Source organism: Coptis chinensis, chromosome 6, assembly GCF_015680905.1.
Source record: "Coptis chinensis isolate HL-2020 chromosome 6, ASM1568090v1, whole genome shotgun sequence".
In the NCBI taxonomy this organism is placed as follows: domain Eukaryota; kingdom Viridiplantae; phylum Streptophyta; class Magnoliopsida; order Ranunculales; family Ranunculaceae; genus Coptis; species Coptis chinensis.
Window position 1 is genome coordinate 58,917,394 of NC_141461.1, and position 19,319 is coordinate 58,936,712.

A 19,319-nucleotide genomic window follows, 5' to 3' on the forward strand; every position below is an offset into this window, starting at 1 on the left:
TTGGGTCTCATCTCTGCTTTCATCAAATCAGCGACTACAACTTTCTCTTCAACTCTTAATCTATTGGCATATGCCCTTTAGCTGTACAGCAACAGAATGATTGTGACGGCAAAAAACAACCTCAATTTTCACATGTTTTGTGATATTCTTATGGTTCGATATAAGACCATTTTATTCACCGTCCTGATTATGTTTATTACGGTTTTCCAATAGTAAATTGTATTCTCACTCACTACTCACTTGTCTTAAATTTGCATTTTTTTCATTCACATGTTTGTACACAATTTTACTATGTTTTAGTTATTGATGTGAAATTAGTCTCACAAACTTGTCTCTAAAGCTTCAACTTATATTTTTGCTAGTTTCCTAATACAAGTTTTGAACTTGAACGACTTTTTACTAAAATACTATTATCCCATTAAAGTATTAACTATGGAACCTATTCAAATTTTAACTATGGAAATCAGGAAATACCCTTGATTTGTTCGATTCCATATGTTCATGGAATAACTTACCTCCAAAATCCGTTACTGAGAAAAAAAATGGGAACCTTAAAAACGGCCTTTTAGAGACAACTTTACGGGGGTGTCAATACCATTTTATTTATGGGGTGTCAATACCGCGGCCTTTTAAACGTTCAAGAAGCAGCAGCCGGCCAGCCGCACCCAAATGAGAAAACCTTAAAAACGCAGGCACAAAACTCTCTCTCTCTCCTCTCAAACCAACACAACAAAAAAATGGGAAAAAAATCCAAGAAACCCGGGAAGGGCAAAGAGAAAACCGAAAGAAAAACAGCAAAAGCAGCAGAGAAGAAAGCAAGAAGAGAGAGCAAGAAAGTTTCCGAAGAAGATGACATCGACACTATCCTGGTTAGTAATAATATAAATGAAATTTGTTTTACTTTTTTTTTTTTTTTTTTTTTTTTTTAAATTGTTTATATTAATTTTATTGAATTTGAAAAACAGATGAACATACAAAAAGAAGAAGCCAAAAAAAAGGAAGTACACGTGGAAGAAAATGTTCCCAAACCATCTCCTCGTTCCAACTGTTCAGTAGGTCAACTCTTTACTTACTTACTAATTTAATTAATTGCCACGTGTGTTAATAAGTTTGTTTATTATTTCAGATGAACATTAATCCATTGAAAGAGACCGAGTTGATTTTTTATGGCGGTGAATTTTACAATGGTAACAAGGTTAGTAAGAAGTAAGACCAAGCTTATTTTTTGTATATATTTAATTAAAGATTTGTTATGGAATTTGTTGTTTTGGTATATAGACATTTGTGTATGGTGATCTTTATATATATGACGTGGACAAGTCAGAGTGGAAGTTGATAACAAGTCCTAATAGTCCACCACCTCGAAGTGCACACCAAGCTGTTGCGTGGAAAAACTATCTTTATATCTTTGGTAAACACTCTACTCCAAATTTTACTGTTTACAATTTAGATGATAGATTGATTTTTGTTTTTGTGTCATTGTTGTAAGGTGGGGAATTCACGTCTCCGAATCAAGAGAGATTTCATCATTACAAGGTAGGAAAATACCACTTTCTTTTGTTTGAATGCGTTAAGGGTTTGTGGGTTTTATTTGATGATGCAATGGTTTTCTGTTATAGGACTTCTGGATGTTAGACTTAAGAACATATCAGTGGGAGCAACTAAATTTAAAAGGATGTCCAAGCCCACGTTCAGGTCATCGCATGGTAATTTCCTCTATCCATTTTAGTAATCATATTTCGTTAGTAATATATTTCAAATGCGTTATTCCTTGATAAGTTTTAAGCTACTCTTGCATGGCTAGTACACATTTTCAACAGTTTGTGATGTTCGCACACCAAATTTTGACTATAGACAATCTTATTAGGAGAAATAAAATAATCATTAATTTTTGTCTCTTGTGTATGGATGATGGGGAGTCAGTGAGTCATACTCCCATTCATTTTCCTTTTTCTTGGGAGATATGGAGTTACTTTGTGGGCCACTCAGAGGTGTATTGGGTTGTTCCTCGGTCAGTGAAAGACTTGTTGAGCTCTTGGGTGCTTAGTGTCAATACCCCAAAGGGATGCAGAGTGTGGAGCATCTTACCTTTTGCTATCATGTGGGCTTTGTGGCTGTAAAGGAACATGAGACTTTGATGGATGTGCAATGACTATAACACAGATGATTGTAGCAATCAAGGGATTCGTCTTTCTTTGGTCGAACTTTTTGGGAGTGGACAGATACATCTTTTGGGGATATTATGTTCAGATGGGGTTCCTTGCTCGGCCATGCATGATTGCATCATTTTGTTTTAGTCTTCTCTAGTAGTCGTAGTTTTCTTTTTCTTTTTTCTAATATTGATATTGTATCTGTCTTTCCCTTTGTTGTATCTGAGTGGGATATCTCATCCTACAAAGTTGACTATATGATTATGTATATGCACATCACATTTTACCAATAAAAAAAAAAAAACTGTGTGATGTTTGCCATTGCCATTAGTAGCCTGAATTTTGATACCGTTTCACGATAAACCAAACTGCCGCCAAGGAATATTTAGAGAACAAATGTCTTAGAATTTTCCCAGGAGTTGTGGCAAACGCAACGGGTTGAGTTTTGCAAGGCCTTCCTTTGTAGGAAGGTTCTTAGCAAGTAATTATTATGCAGTAAACAAGTGTTTAGGAGCAACCAGCTTGCCCAAACAAATTGAGACTATCTCACCTTAATCCGCATAGGGTAAGCAGATTTTGAAGATAGGACTCCTTTTGGATCAGGTGACCATATTGCCTTGTCTTCTGTTAGGTAGTTGTTGATTGTTTGTAAGGATATCTTGTTCCAGATCAGCTTCGGGTAAGTTGTGCACCATTTCATTCCATTCTCCTTCTGTGATCAGTGTGCTTACCTTTGCATTCCCCAGTTAGTAGTGTAACATAACAGCAGGGATCATGCCATAATGAAGTGAGGTCTCCTGTAGTTATGATGTGCTTTATAAGTTTCATTGCTGTACTTCGTGTATCTATGATAGTTCTCCAGACCCATGAACAGTCTTCAGATATCTTCATCTTCCAGGACTGCTTTGCCTTTATGTGTTGGTTCCACACCCATGAAGCTCACAGGCTATTTTATTTTTTCTTGAAGCAACTTGAGCACTAGCCAAAGTTATGCTGCTTGTTTCCATACCTTAAGATCCACAATCCCAGACCTCCTTCATTCGTTTTTTTTATTGGTAAATAGAGATATCTAATATATTTTGAAAAATGTACTTAACATAGAGGGTAGGATGAGGTATCCTTCCTATTCAAGAATGTCCTCAGAGAAAAACAAAGATTAGAAAAAAAGCTACTTGCATGATGCATCTTGTTTACAGCTGGGCACATCTTTCTTGCATAATGCATCTTTATGTTCATTTCTGGCCCACTCCAAAACAACTTTTTTTGGATCAGTAAAATGAAGGTAAAGTAGGTCGAAAAAACCTACAAGTACAGGAAAAGAATGAAAAAGAAAAAACATCCTCAAATCCTACAGTCTATAGAAACTCAAGAATCTCTATACATAATATCTCCCCATACAAAAGTGTTCAAATCAAATACTTCTCAATTCCACGAACACTTTGCGCTCCAAAATCAAAGTTTATGACGTTTTGAGAATCCATTAATTTACCCTTAAATGTACATATGTTATGTTCCAACCATATCTCCCACATGATTGCAGATGGAATCATATTTCAAATGCATTGGCCTCTGTTAGAGAATGTACATTATGCAACTAAGGAGATGCACTACCCAACTGGAACTTGCTAAATATCTTGTTACTTTATCAAGTACTTTAGTTGTCATAATCAGAACAAAATTGATAATTGAATTTGATAAAAAAGAAGTATATGAATAAATCCAGATTATATTGTATCCAAATTTAAAATTAACTGGTGTATATCATTGACCAGTAAAATCCATATTTGTAAAACTACAGAAAAAGGGATAAATAATTCTTTATATGGGTAAAAAACTTATTCATTTCAGTTACTTCGCAAGAAGAAAAAATATTCATTTCAGTTAATTCTTCATAGGGCATTTGTTGTCTATTTCACCGAACTTGTTGCATTGCGTGCAGGATGGAAAGCGGGAGCTTCTCTCTCTAGAGTTTATCAGTTTTCTGGAAAAAATAATTTGACACTTTTTCCGATACTTAATTTGCATGTTCTTTTTTTTAGTAAGTAAAGTAGGTATAGTAATTGGTTTTTTTTTTTGAATTATTGTCTTTTTGCATGGCACAGGTATTGTACAAGCACAATATTATTGTATTTGGCGGATTCTATGACACTCTTAGAGAAGTGAGGTTATTTTCTGGGCCCTTATCTAGTGTTGTATTCCGTGATTATTTTCTTGGTTTGATTTTACCTTGAAGATTTTATGAGTCTCATGTTGCTAGTATAAAGCGATTTCATCTCACACTTCCTTTCACTGTAAAACTAGAAAAGGAAACATAAATCTTACTAGAAGTTGTGCATACTGGTCAAGTGTTGTTGGGTTGGCTCCCATGGTCTTGGGATAAATTCCACCTTCACATGCGTAGGGTACACGGGGTTGAAATTAGGATTAGTTCTACCAAAGACAAAAATTGGTTCACTTTAATAGGTTTGCAAGTCTATCAGGTCACTATATGTATGATGCATCCCTCTTGTGCTACTAGATTTGCGTGTTTAATATTTGCTATGTGCTCCTCACTGACTATGTGGCTGAACTTCTACATTGAAGCGGACATCTATATGGTAATATGAGTTGCATTGAAACTGTAATGGGCAACAGATGCATCAAAACCTTAATGATGTAATGCAGTAAAGTGGCATTGTGGCCCTTGGTATAAGTTGATAAATATTAAATAGTGTGGACAAAAAAAAAGGTTTTTTGAGGAACCTCACTGTCTGTTAAATAGTAGGTGGCTCACTGTCTGTTGCATGAGCACCTCAAAATAGATGGGTACTTGTGTTACACACATGAATGCTAAACTCAAATGCCTAGTCCGAGATTTTGGGGCCGTACATTGAGCTTATGGATTCACAATCGAAATTGATGCAAATTCAAACACAACTGTGCTGAATTGGCATCCACGTCATGATCTTGGAGACTTGGGAGTGGGCACAAAGAAACGAAATACTCTCAATGCCCAATTTCAGTAAATGTCAATCGCAACTTGGTATGCAGTCTATTGGTTCTGTTCTAATAGAAGCCTCTTATTTGCATACTTTGGTCAAGAATAAAATTTGATGTGGCGGAATATTCTTATTTGGTATATAAAAGTTGATACATATATTAGGTGAGCAATTTTTCTATATGAAGGTGAAGCAATGCCAAAAAAGAGTAAGAAAAAGATAACAAGATGGGGAGGATGCATCCTACTCTGAAGTGTGAAGCATTGCAACACAGTCTGTTTCCCTATAGTATTGGAGTTTTCTTATTACAATATTCTGATTACTAGAATATTTTAGTTTAAAAATAAATGAAAATTTTGAAAGGTCTTAACTTTGTTATCCTTGCTTGTATTTAGTTAGGATCTGTTGGAGAGTATTATTCGACAGTCTTTTGTTTTGTAAACCAAGACATGGCATGGCTATTACTGTTTTCTCTTTACCTTACCTGGTTCCTGCACCAAGCTGAAAGGAATTTGTTTAGTGGTTTATGCTTTTGATTATAAATGGGAAACTAATGGTTGAGGTTCATCTATAATATTGGATATGAGTTCAAGGTTTAGCATTTACTACAATCTCAAAATCAAAGATTTATCAGGTATTGCTTATATATGTGTAAATTAATAGTTTTATGTCTGTACATTTACTAATTACTAAGATGTTGATTTAATCTGTTTATATCACAAATAGCAATTATTAAAGGACAATCTTTGAAGCCAAAGAGATCAAGATTTGATAAGATGATAAACTGGGTTCCTTTATGTTTAGTATGGAAGTCGTTTTTTCTTTCTTTTGATTAATCAAGAAGGTGATTACGAGAGGTTGGAAATATTTCATCAACTGGTCCTCCCTTAGCAAGGTGCTAAGGCGAGTGTGGCCCGATCAACAAGAGAGAAATCATACAAAGTCAACCCATATCCCCAATTTCCCACTTACAAAACAAAACCATGAGCTCGTTCTGAAGAAATCTAGTGGCTTTATACTAATTGTTTTAGCAATTACTTGTGGCTTTATACTATTTTTCCATATAGATTTATAATTATCTATTAAGATCTTTATTCCAAAATTGGTTGCATTTCACTCCACAAAAGAACGAATTTTTTGGCACAGTTATACTATACAGAAAAATAAAGAATTAAGAGGTTCTAGTGGCTTTATACTAATTGTTTTAGCAATTACTTGTGGCTTTGTACTATTTTTCCATATAGATTTATAATTATCTATTAAGATCTTTATTCCAAAATTGGTTGCATTTCACTCCACAAAAGAACAAATTTTTTGGCACAGTTATACTATACAGAAAAATAAAGAATTAAGAGGTTTTTGGTTGAGTAGTTTATGAGTTGGTGGATCTTGATTTTTGTTTCCAGGTATTTCAACGATCTCCATGTATTTGATATGGATGACTTCAAGGTGCGTGCTTTTAATTTTGGTGGTCTTTTATAAGCATTATTTTTAATTTATTGTTAATATTAATGCACAGAACGTTGCAGTGGCAAGAAATAAAACCACGACCTGGATGCATGTGGCCGAGTGCTCGGAGTGGTTTCCAATATTTTGTTTTTCAAGATGAGGTAAGCTGGTTGGAATATCTATATAATAGGGAAGGAAGGTCTAACTATCTAAATTGTGAAGCTTTTGGGGTGGTATCTTTGGAATTTTAACAGGTGTCATTTAGCATGGACTTTAAGGTTAGTTACAAGCGGGTAGTTATGGGTGTTTTTTGTAATCAGAAAAAGGGGTAGTTATAAGGGTAAAGCAGTAGAAAAGAAAAAAAACATCCTAACCGTCTAACCGTTACCAAAATTTCTTTCACATGAAAAAAGAACGAAACAAAAGAAATGCCTAACATTGAGTTCGTGCGTGCCGGATGGCATGGGAAAACCCTAGTATTAATCAATTGTGAGGTTGTTACTGACCTACTGCACAATCACATTTAGGCATTTAGCTCATTTGACACCTCCCTTGCGTTCCTAATCCTTCCACAAATCCGCAACTATTTGGGGGGATCATCTTGTGCCATGAAGATGCTTTCCTGAACTGTGTGTTCCGCAATCATTTTTCCAAGACTGTCGCGCTAGTAAGTGAAACATTTTCACAGCCATATTACCATTTTTCTTGAAGAGGCAAAGACTCCCATGCCACTGAACAACGTGGACTTTGAAGTCACCACCATTGCCACACAAATGGTCTCAATGCTTTCCCGATTTATTTCTGCACACAAATATTCTTATCTTTACTTTTGTCATCTGATTGAAACGTATTACTCCACGACATATAGCCCCAGATTCACATTCTTTAATATATTTTTCTTTGCAATGCAGATATTCCTGTATGGGGGTTATTCTAAAGAGGTCGTATCTGATAAGAATAACTCTGAGAAAGGCATAGTTCATGCAGATATGTGGTCCCTTGATCCAAGGACTTGGGAATGGAACAAGGTTGAAATAGTTCTAGGATTGCTTGTCAAGTTCCAACCTTGCTTATATAAAGTCATATAGTGATGATTTATTAGTATTTTAAGAATATTTGACCTTTGAGGAACACAAAGCCAACTTTTAGAATAGTAGCCAACTTTTAGAATAGTATAGAACATTGATACCTTGTACTTTTTAAAAAGATTAAGTATTTACGGGCATATCTGATTTAGTGTTGGTCTTTGTCTCTCATTCCCCTACTATTGATATGAATTGCCATACTTGCCTTTCGCTATTGGCCTTAGGCTTGTGTCACTTGCAGTCAATTAATTTATTTCATGTAGGATTAATATGTAGTAGCGACATCCTCGTAGTTGATTTTTTTTTAAGTTGAGTGTTAACTGGTTTTTATATCTGATTATCGTAATTGGTTAGCTTTTGAAGTCCGTTACGTCTATCAGTTGGACTTACTGCAAAAATTGTGTGATCTTTGGAGTATGATGGACAATTGTTAAGTTGACACCACTACTTTTAACAAGGCTTTAAATGTTGGTTATGGGATAGAGTTGGGCGAGTCCCTTTTGAGTTGTTTGCTCTTAAATGGGAAGATTTTATGCTCTAAGTGATGAAGGTTCAGCAAACTGTGTGTATCTACGTTATCTATTTTTCATAGGTATTCTTTATTGTTCTCTTGGGTATGTGAAATTGTCCTGTAAATGGTCTTTAAGATAAAATAATGCGCAGGATTTTTTTTTCTCTTTTCTTTGTTCTCTCTCTCTCTCTCCTCCCCGTCTCTTATATATAAAATGATTATCTTTTCTGATGATCTTATATTATTTTACAATTTCGAAAGTTATAACAGCCAGGTTGATTTTATTTTATTTATTGATAGAAAAATGACGTAAATATGTAATGTAGTTGGATTTTATAAAGAAGGTTTCTTATGAATAAGATGCATATTTATCAAAAATAAAAAGAAGGTTTCTTGTTAAACTTTTTACCTATGACTTCACAGTTCTATGACCATTGTGTACCACACAACTTTATTGAAAATCGATCTTTAGGGTTGAAGTAAAGATGAGTGCCATGTTGTCTTATGTGAATATACAGAAGTGTCAAGTGTGGGACCATGTTGTTATATTTTTTAACTTTTTATTTTTTTACAATTCTGTTTATTTCATGTGAGAGATTGTCCTTGATGGTATCCTGTTGTCCTATGTGAATAGGTGAAGAAGAGTGGAATGCCACCTGGTCCTCGTGCTGGCTTTTCCCTGTCTGTACACAAAAAGCGTGCTGTGATATTTGGGGGTGTTGTTGATATAGAAGTTGAAAGTATGCCCTCTCTCTCTCTCTCTCTCTCTCATCAAGGTACAATGAATCTAGTTGACATGCTTCTTTTTCCGTTCTTCAGAATTTAGGTTAAACTTTTACTCGAAGGATTATCATTTAATCCATGTCTTATTCTGTGCATGTAGATATTTTGTCTATAGATACTGTTGTGAAGTGTTTGTACGTCTCCTGGGTGTTTTAAGCTTGTTACTGTCAATGAGAGACCTGTGGTGCTTTGATTAAATTGTTACGGAATATTCAGCATCTTAGGCTTGAGGAGAAAAATATGGCTGACTTGGTATTTTAGTGGTAGGTCCTAAGAAGTTGCAAGTTTAAGTCTCCAGTTCAGTGCTAGCATTGTGAGTTTTTGTTTATGTGTGTGTTTGGGGGGAGGAATGGCCAAAACAGGGCTAAGCGTGTGGCTAACTTGCTACTCATATTATACCTTTGGTCCTCTTTGAAATAGATTCTCACATTCTCCAACAGCTAGGCATTTGGAGTCAAGTGATTGTTAACCAGGTAATAGACGGATTTCCTCTAGCATTCTGTAAGAAATGTTGGCACTTCTTGACACCTGATGTGGTGGAAGTAGTGAAAGAATTCTATGACAAGGGCTTTCTTTATTAGAGGCATAATACTACTTTTGCCAATTTGATAACAAATAAGGAAGTAGCAGAGTAACTCAAAGACTATAGACTGATTAGTCTCCTTCAGTTGGTTTACAAAATTATCACCAAGGTTCTTGCAATGAGATTCGAAACGGTCATGGGAGTTACCATTTCTAACTATCAAAATGCTTTTGTTAGAAAGAGGCAAATTCTCAATTGTTGCTTGATTGCCAATAAATTGATTTACTCGAAGATAAAAATGGTTGCGGCGACATGGTTCTCAAAATAGACATTATGAAAGCTTTCGATCATGTGTCATATCAGATTAGCTATGGATAAAATGGGGTTTTTTAGTGTTTGGAGGCGATTGATCAGAGTTTGCATTTGCATCTCGATGACTCGGTTTTCAGACTCTAATTAATGGGGTGCCATATGGTTCCTTCGTAGTTCTAGGGAATTAAGGCAAGATGATCCTTTCTTACCTTTCTTGCTTATCATGGTCACCAAAGTTCTTAGTCGGATGACTACTTCTTTAGTACATGATGGTGTGCTTGATGGCTTTATAATATCTAATCCGGAAGGGGCCATATCTATTTGACACTTGCAATTTGCATGAGACTGTTCTTCACATGTGCCACAGTGGAGAATGCTTATGCTCTCATGAGCCGTTTGGCTTAGAACCTTTTTGGTTGGTATGAGATGATTTCCGGCCTCAAAATCAACTTGTCCAAGTCTAAGATATACGGTGTTGGTGTGGTAGATAACTTGGGCTCTTTACTAATGTGCTGGGGGTTTCATGTTGAATCTTTTGCTACTACACATTTGGGTTTGCCTTAGGAAGCTAAAAAAAATCCAGAGTTATTTGGAGCAAGGTGATAGAGAAAGTCTTTTTCTAAATGGGGTGGAAAGCTAAGTGTCTTTCGAAATGAAATGGGGTGATTGGCTTTGATCAAGTCCACCCTGTCTAATAATACTAAATTTTATTTTTCACTTTACCCAATTCATTTGCATTTGGGATATATTTGGAAAAGTTATTTAGAAGATTCTTACGTGGTACTGAAGGAGATAAGTCAAAGATTGGCTTTGTCACATGGGATAAAGTGTGCGTAACTAAAGAAAAGGGTGGCTTGGGTTGTAAACATGTTCTGCTAACAAATTTACTTTTGTTGGCTTTGGCGATATGGGGATGAGGAAGATCATTTGTGGCGAAAGGTGGTCGTGGACAAGTGTGGGGAGGAAGAGAGGAAATGGTTGATTAAGGAACCTAGTTGTGCAGTTAAATCGCTACTCGGTCGCTACTCGTTTGAAGAGCGAGTAGCGAGTAGGTGTAATCGGTCGGGGATTAATCAGGATTAATCGGACGATTTTTAATAACACTATATTTCTTTACAAATAATTATTAAATATATTTAACTTTGAAATACCAACATAATGAAGCCAATTAAGAATCCAATCAATCAAACAATTAAAACACTCAATCAACTAAAATAAATATGATTAAATTGTAGAACTTTACAGAATTGAGGGTTGGTCGAATCGGTGAAATGTCGAGTTCAATGTTTAACATTGAAATAGTGAACACAATTACTCGGCTAATAAACTAATCGGGCCTAATCAGCCGAGTACTCGGAGAGTTTTTGAGCCCGATTGTGATCGGGGATTAAATTGTTAGTTGGGTCGGCTAAGCAGCGAGTAGCGAGTACTTACCGATTACTCGGCGAGTACTCAACGATTTAATAGCCTAGGAACCTAGAAATCCATTTGGTATCACTCAAGCAGATTTGGAAGAACTTCATTCTACAAACGGTATTTTCTTTTGGTGCTTTCTTGGGTAGGATTCAAACCATTGACAATTTGAATCGGGAGATTATGAATCTTGAAAAGCGTGTATGTAGTGCAAGGTAGTGGAGGAAGTTGTGGGACACGTACTTCTTAATTGTCCATTCGTTTTTGAGAGTTTGGCACTATTCTTTGTATCTTTCAATGCTACTTGGGTGCCACCATTTAATACTAAGGAGGCCTTAGGCAAGAGTATCTTTGAGGGCCCCCTCTCTAGCCAAATGGTAAATGGATCACCTTGCTAATGCTAGTGTGTGGATAGTGGATACTATGGATAGAAAGAAATATGAGAATATTTGAACAAAAGGCAAAAGGGATGCATAACTCTGTAGGGGAAATCTAGGAGCTTCTATTTGATTGGGCATGTGCTACATTAGTTTTTACGGGTGTAAGATTTGTTGATTTAATGTGTAATTGGGATGGGATGCTGAGATGAGCGAGCTCTTGTACTTGGACCCAAAATCCCAAATAATTGTAATCTTTATACTCATTATTATTATTTGGATTGGCAAGCCTGTTTTTAAATGAGTCAGTAACTCATTGATGCTGACGGGGTTCAAAGTTCAAACCTTAGAAGAACCCACCCCGAGATTCTAGTATAATCACCCCAAGATTTTACCAACTTTGCTAGTTGGCACTTGCTTATGTTCATTATTGTTAATCTATGTTAAATGGAATCGCCATATTTTTAAGAAAGTACGTGTCGGATACGTATCCACGTGTCCATGTAAGATACATATTAGACAAATATTGTATACACATATCAGACACATTGTATGTGATATACCTCATTTTTTTCGATTTGTGCCAATGTAACATAGTTATTAATACAAAATGAATATAGTTATTAATACAAAATGAATTTTACCGATCAAAGAGGAAAAAAAAAGAATAGTGTGTGACCTTGCAGCCTTTTGTTATTCATTGGTACATATCTATCCACCGACATTGACTTTTCGTAAATGTTTTTGAATATGGTATCACATTCTCAATCATACTATTTTGATAAATTTATTGTTTTATTGTGCAAAAAAACAAAAAAATATATTATATATGAGCAGGTTCCATTTACAACACTTTTTCTACCATAGTTTATACCATGCCCCACAACTTTACGTACAACGTGAATTATAATCTAGTTTTTGGTGGATGTGTTTAACTAACCATGGCGATCACCTCTCCAAAATTTCAACTCATTTGATTATGTTTAACTATATCAAAAGATGATTGCAAAATCGAAAAATCTGAGCCGTTTAAAAAAAATCAAAATTGAGAACGATTTTTAACTAGGTTAGAGATTTCTAAATGAGATGAAGTTTTGTGGAGATGTTATCAATGATTAGTAGATCATATCCACAAATTATTAGCACTTAACTCATCTTGGGGGTATAAACTATGGCATAAAAAATATGGTAAACGTAACCTGCTCGACATATATAACACTTTTTATACAACACCCTTTTATAAGTTGAACAAAGGGATAATACTGTGGGTATGATCTTACCACTGTAGAGATCACATCCACAAAATTTCGTATAATTTCAAAATCTCTAACTCTTTCAAAACTTGATTTGAAAAGACAATTCAGTTTAACGGGTCAGGATTTAAAGTTTTGCAACCCTCTTTCGGTATCTTTAGAAATTTCCAAATGAGCCCATTTTTTGCAAAGATGTTTTCCAGAAGATGACATCCACAAAAAATCAAATCGTAAGTAAATTTGTAAAGTGAGATGGAGGCTATTGTATAAACTGTTATATAAAAAGTGTTGTATATGGATCCCTCCCCTATATATATATATATATATATATATATATATATATATATACAATCATTCTCTAAAAAGTAGCACTTGAGTTAACTTAAAATAAGTACGTAAGTAAAACTTTATCTATAAAATGAATTCAAATCTAATTTTTTGTGGTTATGAAACACTCACTATAAATATTATCTCTACAAAATTTTAGCTCATTTGGAAACTTCTAATATAGATAAAAATTGTTTTCATCTTTAAAAAGAAATCTAACAGTTCAGAAATGTCGAGTTTTTGCAATAATTTTTTGCCAATGTTGAAGGTTTCCAAATGAGCTAAAATTTTATAGAGATGATCTTTATAGTGAGTATATCATATCCACAAAACATTGGGGGTTAAATTCATTTTGTAGGTGAAGTTTAACTTATGTACTTATTTTAAGTTAACTTAAGTAGCTACTTTTTAGAGAAAGACTATATATATATATATATATACATACATAGTACAAAATATCGTGCCAGGGCAAAATATCGGACTAGCTATTTTCCGATATTTATGGTAAATATCAATGTTGAAGGATGGGTAAGATGAGGTTTGAAAACACTGAAATCTTGACAAATTTACAAAATATCGATATTTATCAGAAAATTCCAATGGCATAGTGCGTTTCTACCATTTTTCTTGTGGATAGCTAAATAGGCGTAAATATTGAGGCCGTTCAATTGATTTTGTGAGAAAGAGTCTGTGAGAAGAAGAACTACTTTGTTCATGCTCACTAGGAAATGTGACATTTTAAGATTCAAGGGAAGTCCTTCATAAACTTTTCATGGGTAGTGAAGAAAATACAAAGCTAGATCCACTTTCTATTTCATCACAAGTTCTTAACCATATGATCTCTCTACTTAGATCACCCATGCTCTTGTTTAAGGTATCCATTTTGAATCAACCTAAACCTAAATCCAAGCCCACCCATTTATACTCCTTTCATCACCTTATTTATGATTCTTCGCTATTGCAAATTTGCAACCAAATCTTCCACTATTGACTTTCCCAATTTCCCAATAGCCAATACCCAATTGGTACTCATCGAAAATTAATGTTTGAAACATTCTTTTCCTCTTTATCTTTGATATGCTGTGAAGTGAGGAGGAACTCATTCCCAATTTGGCTTCACTCTCCATCATCATAAGAACATAAGATTTCAAACCAAAATACTAGTACTTATTACATATATGCACTGATATTTACAATATATATCGTGTTTTTTCTTTGAAATATCGATATTTTTTTTATAAATGTCCGGCAGAGGGAGTTTCTTTTACCAGGAACATATCATGAATATTTCGATATCGGTTTCTCCAAAAACCGGCATATATCGCGATATTTCGCGATATATCGCGGCATTTTGTACTATGTATATATATATATATTTTGTGGCCACATTCTAATACGTGATTGTCTTTGGTCCCATTTGTCCTAAATTGGAACCCTTCATTTATTCTTGGTAAGAAATATCACATCCTTCTCTTATTTATATGATTGATTTGTTTGAACATACAATTTGTTATCTGGGGGATCTAGAGAGTACCACATCATACTTCCTTCCTTTGGTGAGCTTACCCTCTTTTTTTTTTTTTTTCGTAAAAAGGAAAAAAGAAAACTGATCTAAAGAATGTCTCTCTCTATATTACTTAACCTTCGCAAGCTTCAACTTTGGAAGAGATAAGGTTCTTTTTGAAGTAAGTAAAAGATATTTAGTACCATTATTTGGATCTATGGTAGTTTTTCTTGTTGGATCTGACCATCCCGAACCATTTGGTGATCCTGGTACTTGGACCTTTGCGGGTCTGCTCTGACCAACCATTGAAGCATTTGGTTATCTTGTGCTTCTGGGACTAGCAAGTTTTGGTTAAATCGTTCAATCTTGGTTTCTCTCTTGCTCACCAATCTAGGGATGAAGTTCTTATCTCGTCAAGAAGGGGTTGGTGTAGAACAAATAAGAGTTTTTTGACAAGAATAATTTTGTGCTTGGATCAGTCCAGTCATTTTCGCATGTGGGGATCTTGAAAAACATCAATGTGAAGAGTTTGAAGAAGCTGAAGTGGGGCAGGAAACCAGCTGGGATGATGTTGGTATCTCTTAGTGTTGGTTGAAGCTGTTATAGTGTTATCTATCCTTCTTGACGTGATGAGAACTCCATCCCTCACCTTTCTCATGCGGTACTTGTGTTCTGGTTGTTGACGATATAAGAACATGAGGTCTAACATCTAAGACTAGGGATGTCCAAACGGGTATCCGACCCGGCCTGAACCTGACTTTTCGGATTTTGAACCGGTATCGGGTTAATCGAACTCGGACCAGTTTTCAGTGGGTCGGGTTCGGAGTCGGGTATTTTGTTGAGAAGTGTGACCAAACCCTATCCTAACCCTATATTTTGGGTACCCATCGGGCTCGAGTTCGGGTTTCGAGTAGGATAAAACCCGGTATAAATGAAGAAAGAAGACAATAAGAAACTTTATTTGAAATATATATCTACATTTTATTTCTACTTCGGCTATCCACCAATCTTTCAAACAAAATAAAACTTCTAATGAACTTGGAAGTAATTATTACCTATACTCAGACATAATTATTTTATATAGTTTAAAAATAGATGGACTCGGAATGAAATATAGACACATGATCACGTGCAATTACTGAAAAAATTGGAAATCCCGACATAAATTTTTTCATAATCCAATATATTAAATAACTCATCATTGTAAACATGAATGAGATCATAATCCAAATATGTATCTAACTCATTCTTTTATATGAGATTAGTAGTATGCATTTGAAATCGGATTTGGGGTTCGATTTCGGGGTTTAGCCCTTTTAACGGGTTTAGGGCTAAATTATCGGGTCGGGCTCGGGTCGGTCCGGATTTAGAGAGTGTGACCAAATCCTATCCTATATATTTTGGTTTGGGTTCGGGTTCTGGCAGAGTTCGGTGCAGGTACTTTGTTCGGGTTTTGGGTGGATTTCGGGTTTCGGGCAAGATGGACATCCCTATCTAAGCCAATGGTCATAGGTCATGGGTGGTAAGTTTGGCAAGGCGCGCTAGTTCTAGGTTTAAATTATTTTCTTCCATGTTAATCCTTAAAAATGTGTATGGGAGGAGAGATTAGATTGTTTTTCTCTGGTTGTAATGCGAATTGCAGTAGTTCAAAAGGAACTAAGCTATAAGATATATGGAATTAGACAATTAGTGCAGGCAGGGGTTCTGACAACCTGATTTTCTTTGTGTTCCTACTTTAAACTACTCATGTGACAGAAGCTAATACGCTTGCAGAACAAACTGGGGGAGATTATGATGCATGAGCATGGAAGAAGATTACTTTATTAGTCTTTTATTAATTAGTAATAGTTATTTAGTACTTTCTATTATTATTGGTTTCCTAATTCAATTAGGAATAGGAATTAGGAGGTTTCCGATTTGGGATCCAATTAGATTTAGTAGTTGTTTTTTTATATAAAGGAATCTAGGCCTATATTGTTAGAGGGGTTGTTATTGAATATTTATTCCAAAGGAATTGTTTTTCATGATTGAATGTTTAAACCCTAGATTTAGGTGTTTGATTTATTAAATCTTATTGCTGTTCATCCATTCTTGAAGCTTCCGCCAACAAGATACATCATAGTAGGCTTTAATGTGCTCAAAATTGTTGAAACTAGGATTTTTGTGCTGATAATGATTGTACAGTGGTTCTGCCTGGGCCTGCGACCTAGCCCATACTACATCAAGTGCACCAAAACTGTCAACTTCAATGTACAAGAACGCCCAGCCCATTCTTCATTGAGTGCACCAAATTTGTCAACTTAAATGTACAAGAAAAATGATAAATCATCATGGACCACATTTTCCAGTTGAAAAGAAATCTATTAAACAGTTTTATGTTTCGTCCCACAACTTAGTCTAACATCTTTGTGTGTTAGACTATAATAACATTAGTCTAACACACTCACAACACGCATGTAATGATCTTGTGGTCTACTGAGATGTCATGAGAATGTATGAGGCACATCATTCCGTTTAAAGCTAAAGTTACATTGACAGACACGTGTATATCCGAATCAGACACGGATATACAAAGTGTTTGACAGGGCGAAATATTAAAAGTTGAGGTATATCACATACAATATGTGTCCGACGCAGACACGTGGATTTGTGTTAGACACGGATAATTTTTAAAATATGGCGTGTCCATGTAACATAGGTTTAAAGAGAACAACAAATTAAGTCTGACCAAATTGCAGTCAATATAAAAGTTTGCTGTCTTGGATCTAAAGAAAAAGTTTATTTGCCTTTAATGCAAACTGGACCAGTGTAAATGGTATATGGTATATTAGGGAAATGTTTCCAAAAAATTGAGAAGTACTTCAGAAAATTCATGCATATCATGCCATTTTTCGAAATTATCATCATTCATTTGGAAAATTCATTTGCTGAGTTCCTTTTTGGAGGTGGCGGAGGTTGTGAGTGGGTAGTAAGTATATAAGTTGATGCCTGGGGAGAATCGGGTGTTCCAGGCTTTTGTTCCACTTTGACACAGTTGGCGTCAGTTATTTTGGTGTTTTGTGTTGTATAAACGATTGGCAGTCTTGTACATGTTAGACTTGGTATGTATGTGTCATCTTTAACCTTATGCTATATATGTATTTATCGGGATTCAAACAACATATATAGGTGTCACTATCATTTTAAATTTGTAAAGTTCATTTAAAGAATCTTATTGCTTGCTGAATATATTATTTTTTTGGGAGTTAATAGATTTTTTTTCCTCTTGTTTATATTCTTTGTTTGGATATAAACTTGTCAATGGAGCATCCTGTGATACTTTGTATGAAATATTGTAAACTGGGGTTTTACCGATACGCGGGCGCAAGTATACTAATTATTTTGAATACAATAATGTGATAATCATCGTCTTTACTCTCGAGACAATACAGTTGTACAATATTGATAAGTATGTTGTGTACAACCAATTTTTTTGAGTTTGGTTGATATCATGATTGTTTTCCTTTTGAATACAATAATGTGATATTCATCGTCTTTACTCTCGAGACAATACAGTTGTACAATATTGATAAGTATGTTGTGTACAACCAATTTTTGAGTTTGGTTGATATCATGATTGTTTTCCCTCACAAGTAGTTTTTTTTTTGTTCAGAGGATGTTATGATGAGCTTGTTCTTGAATGAGCTTTATGGATTTCAATTAGACAATCAACGATGGTATGTTTTTACCATCTAGACATTTATTATTGAGCCCTGTCCATTTGTTATATATGTTGTTGCTTTTGATGAGTTTCATATTTTTTTAATGTTTTTTTGGATAACTGAAAGTTATATTATTGATGCATTAAAATAGATGACTGAAACTAATATCATTAGCAAGACGCTAACAACTTATACCATTCCCTTATGGCTTTGTACGCTTTGTACACCAAGCTGCTTTATTTTTAAGCATTTTCAGGCGGATGCTGAATATGGTCAAAAGAAGGATGTTGAGGGTGCTCCCCCATATTATGACGAGAAACGCCATGATCCTCCTTTTAGACATCAATATCAGGGAACCATGATCCTAAAGACCTAAACCAGGCTTTGCCGCCTTAAAAGTGATCGGCCGTTAAAGGTCATCAGAGTAATTGGACCTACTGTCTGCAACTAACTACATTAGATGTTTCATTCAGATGGCTAAAATGTGAGTAGATAAGATCCACTAAATGCTTAATTAAGTCATCAAATGAACCAGAAGCATTGTTCCTTACCTAAAACTTAGAAATAGCAATGCCTCACGGTATCTGTAAAGAATTCCCAAGAAGCACTATGGACACCTCCTTACATGGTCCAATTTTTAACACTCAAAAAGGGACCACGGTACCTACAAATCATAGTCTTGGCTCCCGTAGACATCCTTGCACAGTTTTACCTGCTAGGAAGTGGTACAATTAAAAAGGCGACCTTGAACAAGCTGCCATTGGAAAAAGGTGACAATGTAGAATGAGATCGTTTTCAAGAAGCAAATAAGACAAAAGCGAAGGGGATCACACGTGTATACCCTTCAATGACACAACATCATCGAATTGAGAATACGAAAGAAGGAAACTTTGATGCATCAAATTCATGATGCAACAATTCTACAAAAGAATCAAAGCTACCATTGTTCAAGA

The 19,319-nt window shown here is 35.1% G+C and overlaps 1 protein-coding gene across 6 annotated transcripts in view; it reads left to right on the forward strand.

Annotated features, from left to right (window-relative positions):
* The first annotated feature begins 271 nt into the window (after positions 1-271).
* The window catches only part of LOC147493763 (Galactose oxidase/kelch repeat superfamily protein), a 33,025-nt gene continuing 13,977 nt past the window's right edge, over positions 272-19,319 (forward strand). For 2 of the 6 annotated variants that reach the window (XM_086565133.1, XM_086565134.1), the window contains exons 1-12: positions 272-869; positions 966-1,052; positions 1,127-1,195; positions 1,279-1,411; positions 1,490-1,536; positions 1,620-1,706; positions 4,253-4,314; positions 6,535-6,577; positions 6,658-6,738; positions 7,489-7,605; positions 8,808-8,949; positions 18,318-18,381. In XM_086565133.1, the coding sequence (XP_086421259.1) occupies positions 606-869; positions 966-1,052; positions 1,127-1,195; positions 1,279-1,411; positions 1,490-1,536; positions 1,620-1,706; positions 4,253-4,314; positions 6,535-6,577; positions 6,658-6,738; positions 7,489-7,605; positions 8,808-8,949; positions 18,318-18,381 (1,196 nt within the window). In that variant the 5' untranslated portion in view covers positions 272-605. Of the gene's footprint in view, positions 870-965; positions 1,057-1,126; positions 1,196-1,278; positions 1,412-1,489; positions 1,537-1,619; positions 1,707-4,252; positions 4,315-6,534; positions 6,578-6,657; positions 6,739-7,488; positions 7,606-8,807; positions 8,950-18,317; positions 18,382-19,319 lie in introns of those variants that run through there. The other 4 variants (XM_086565135.1, XM_086565136.1, XM_086565138.1 and 1 more) reach the window with 3 other exon arrangements.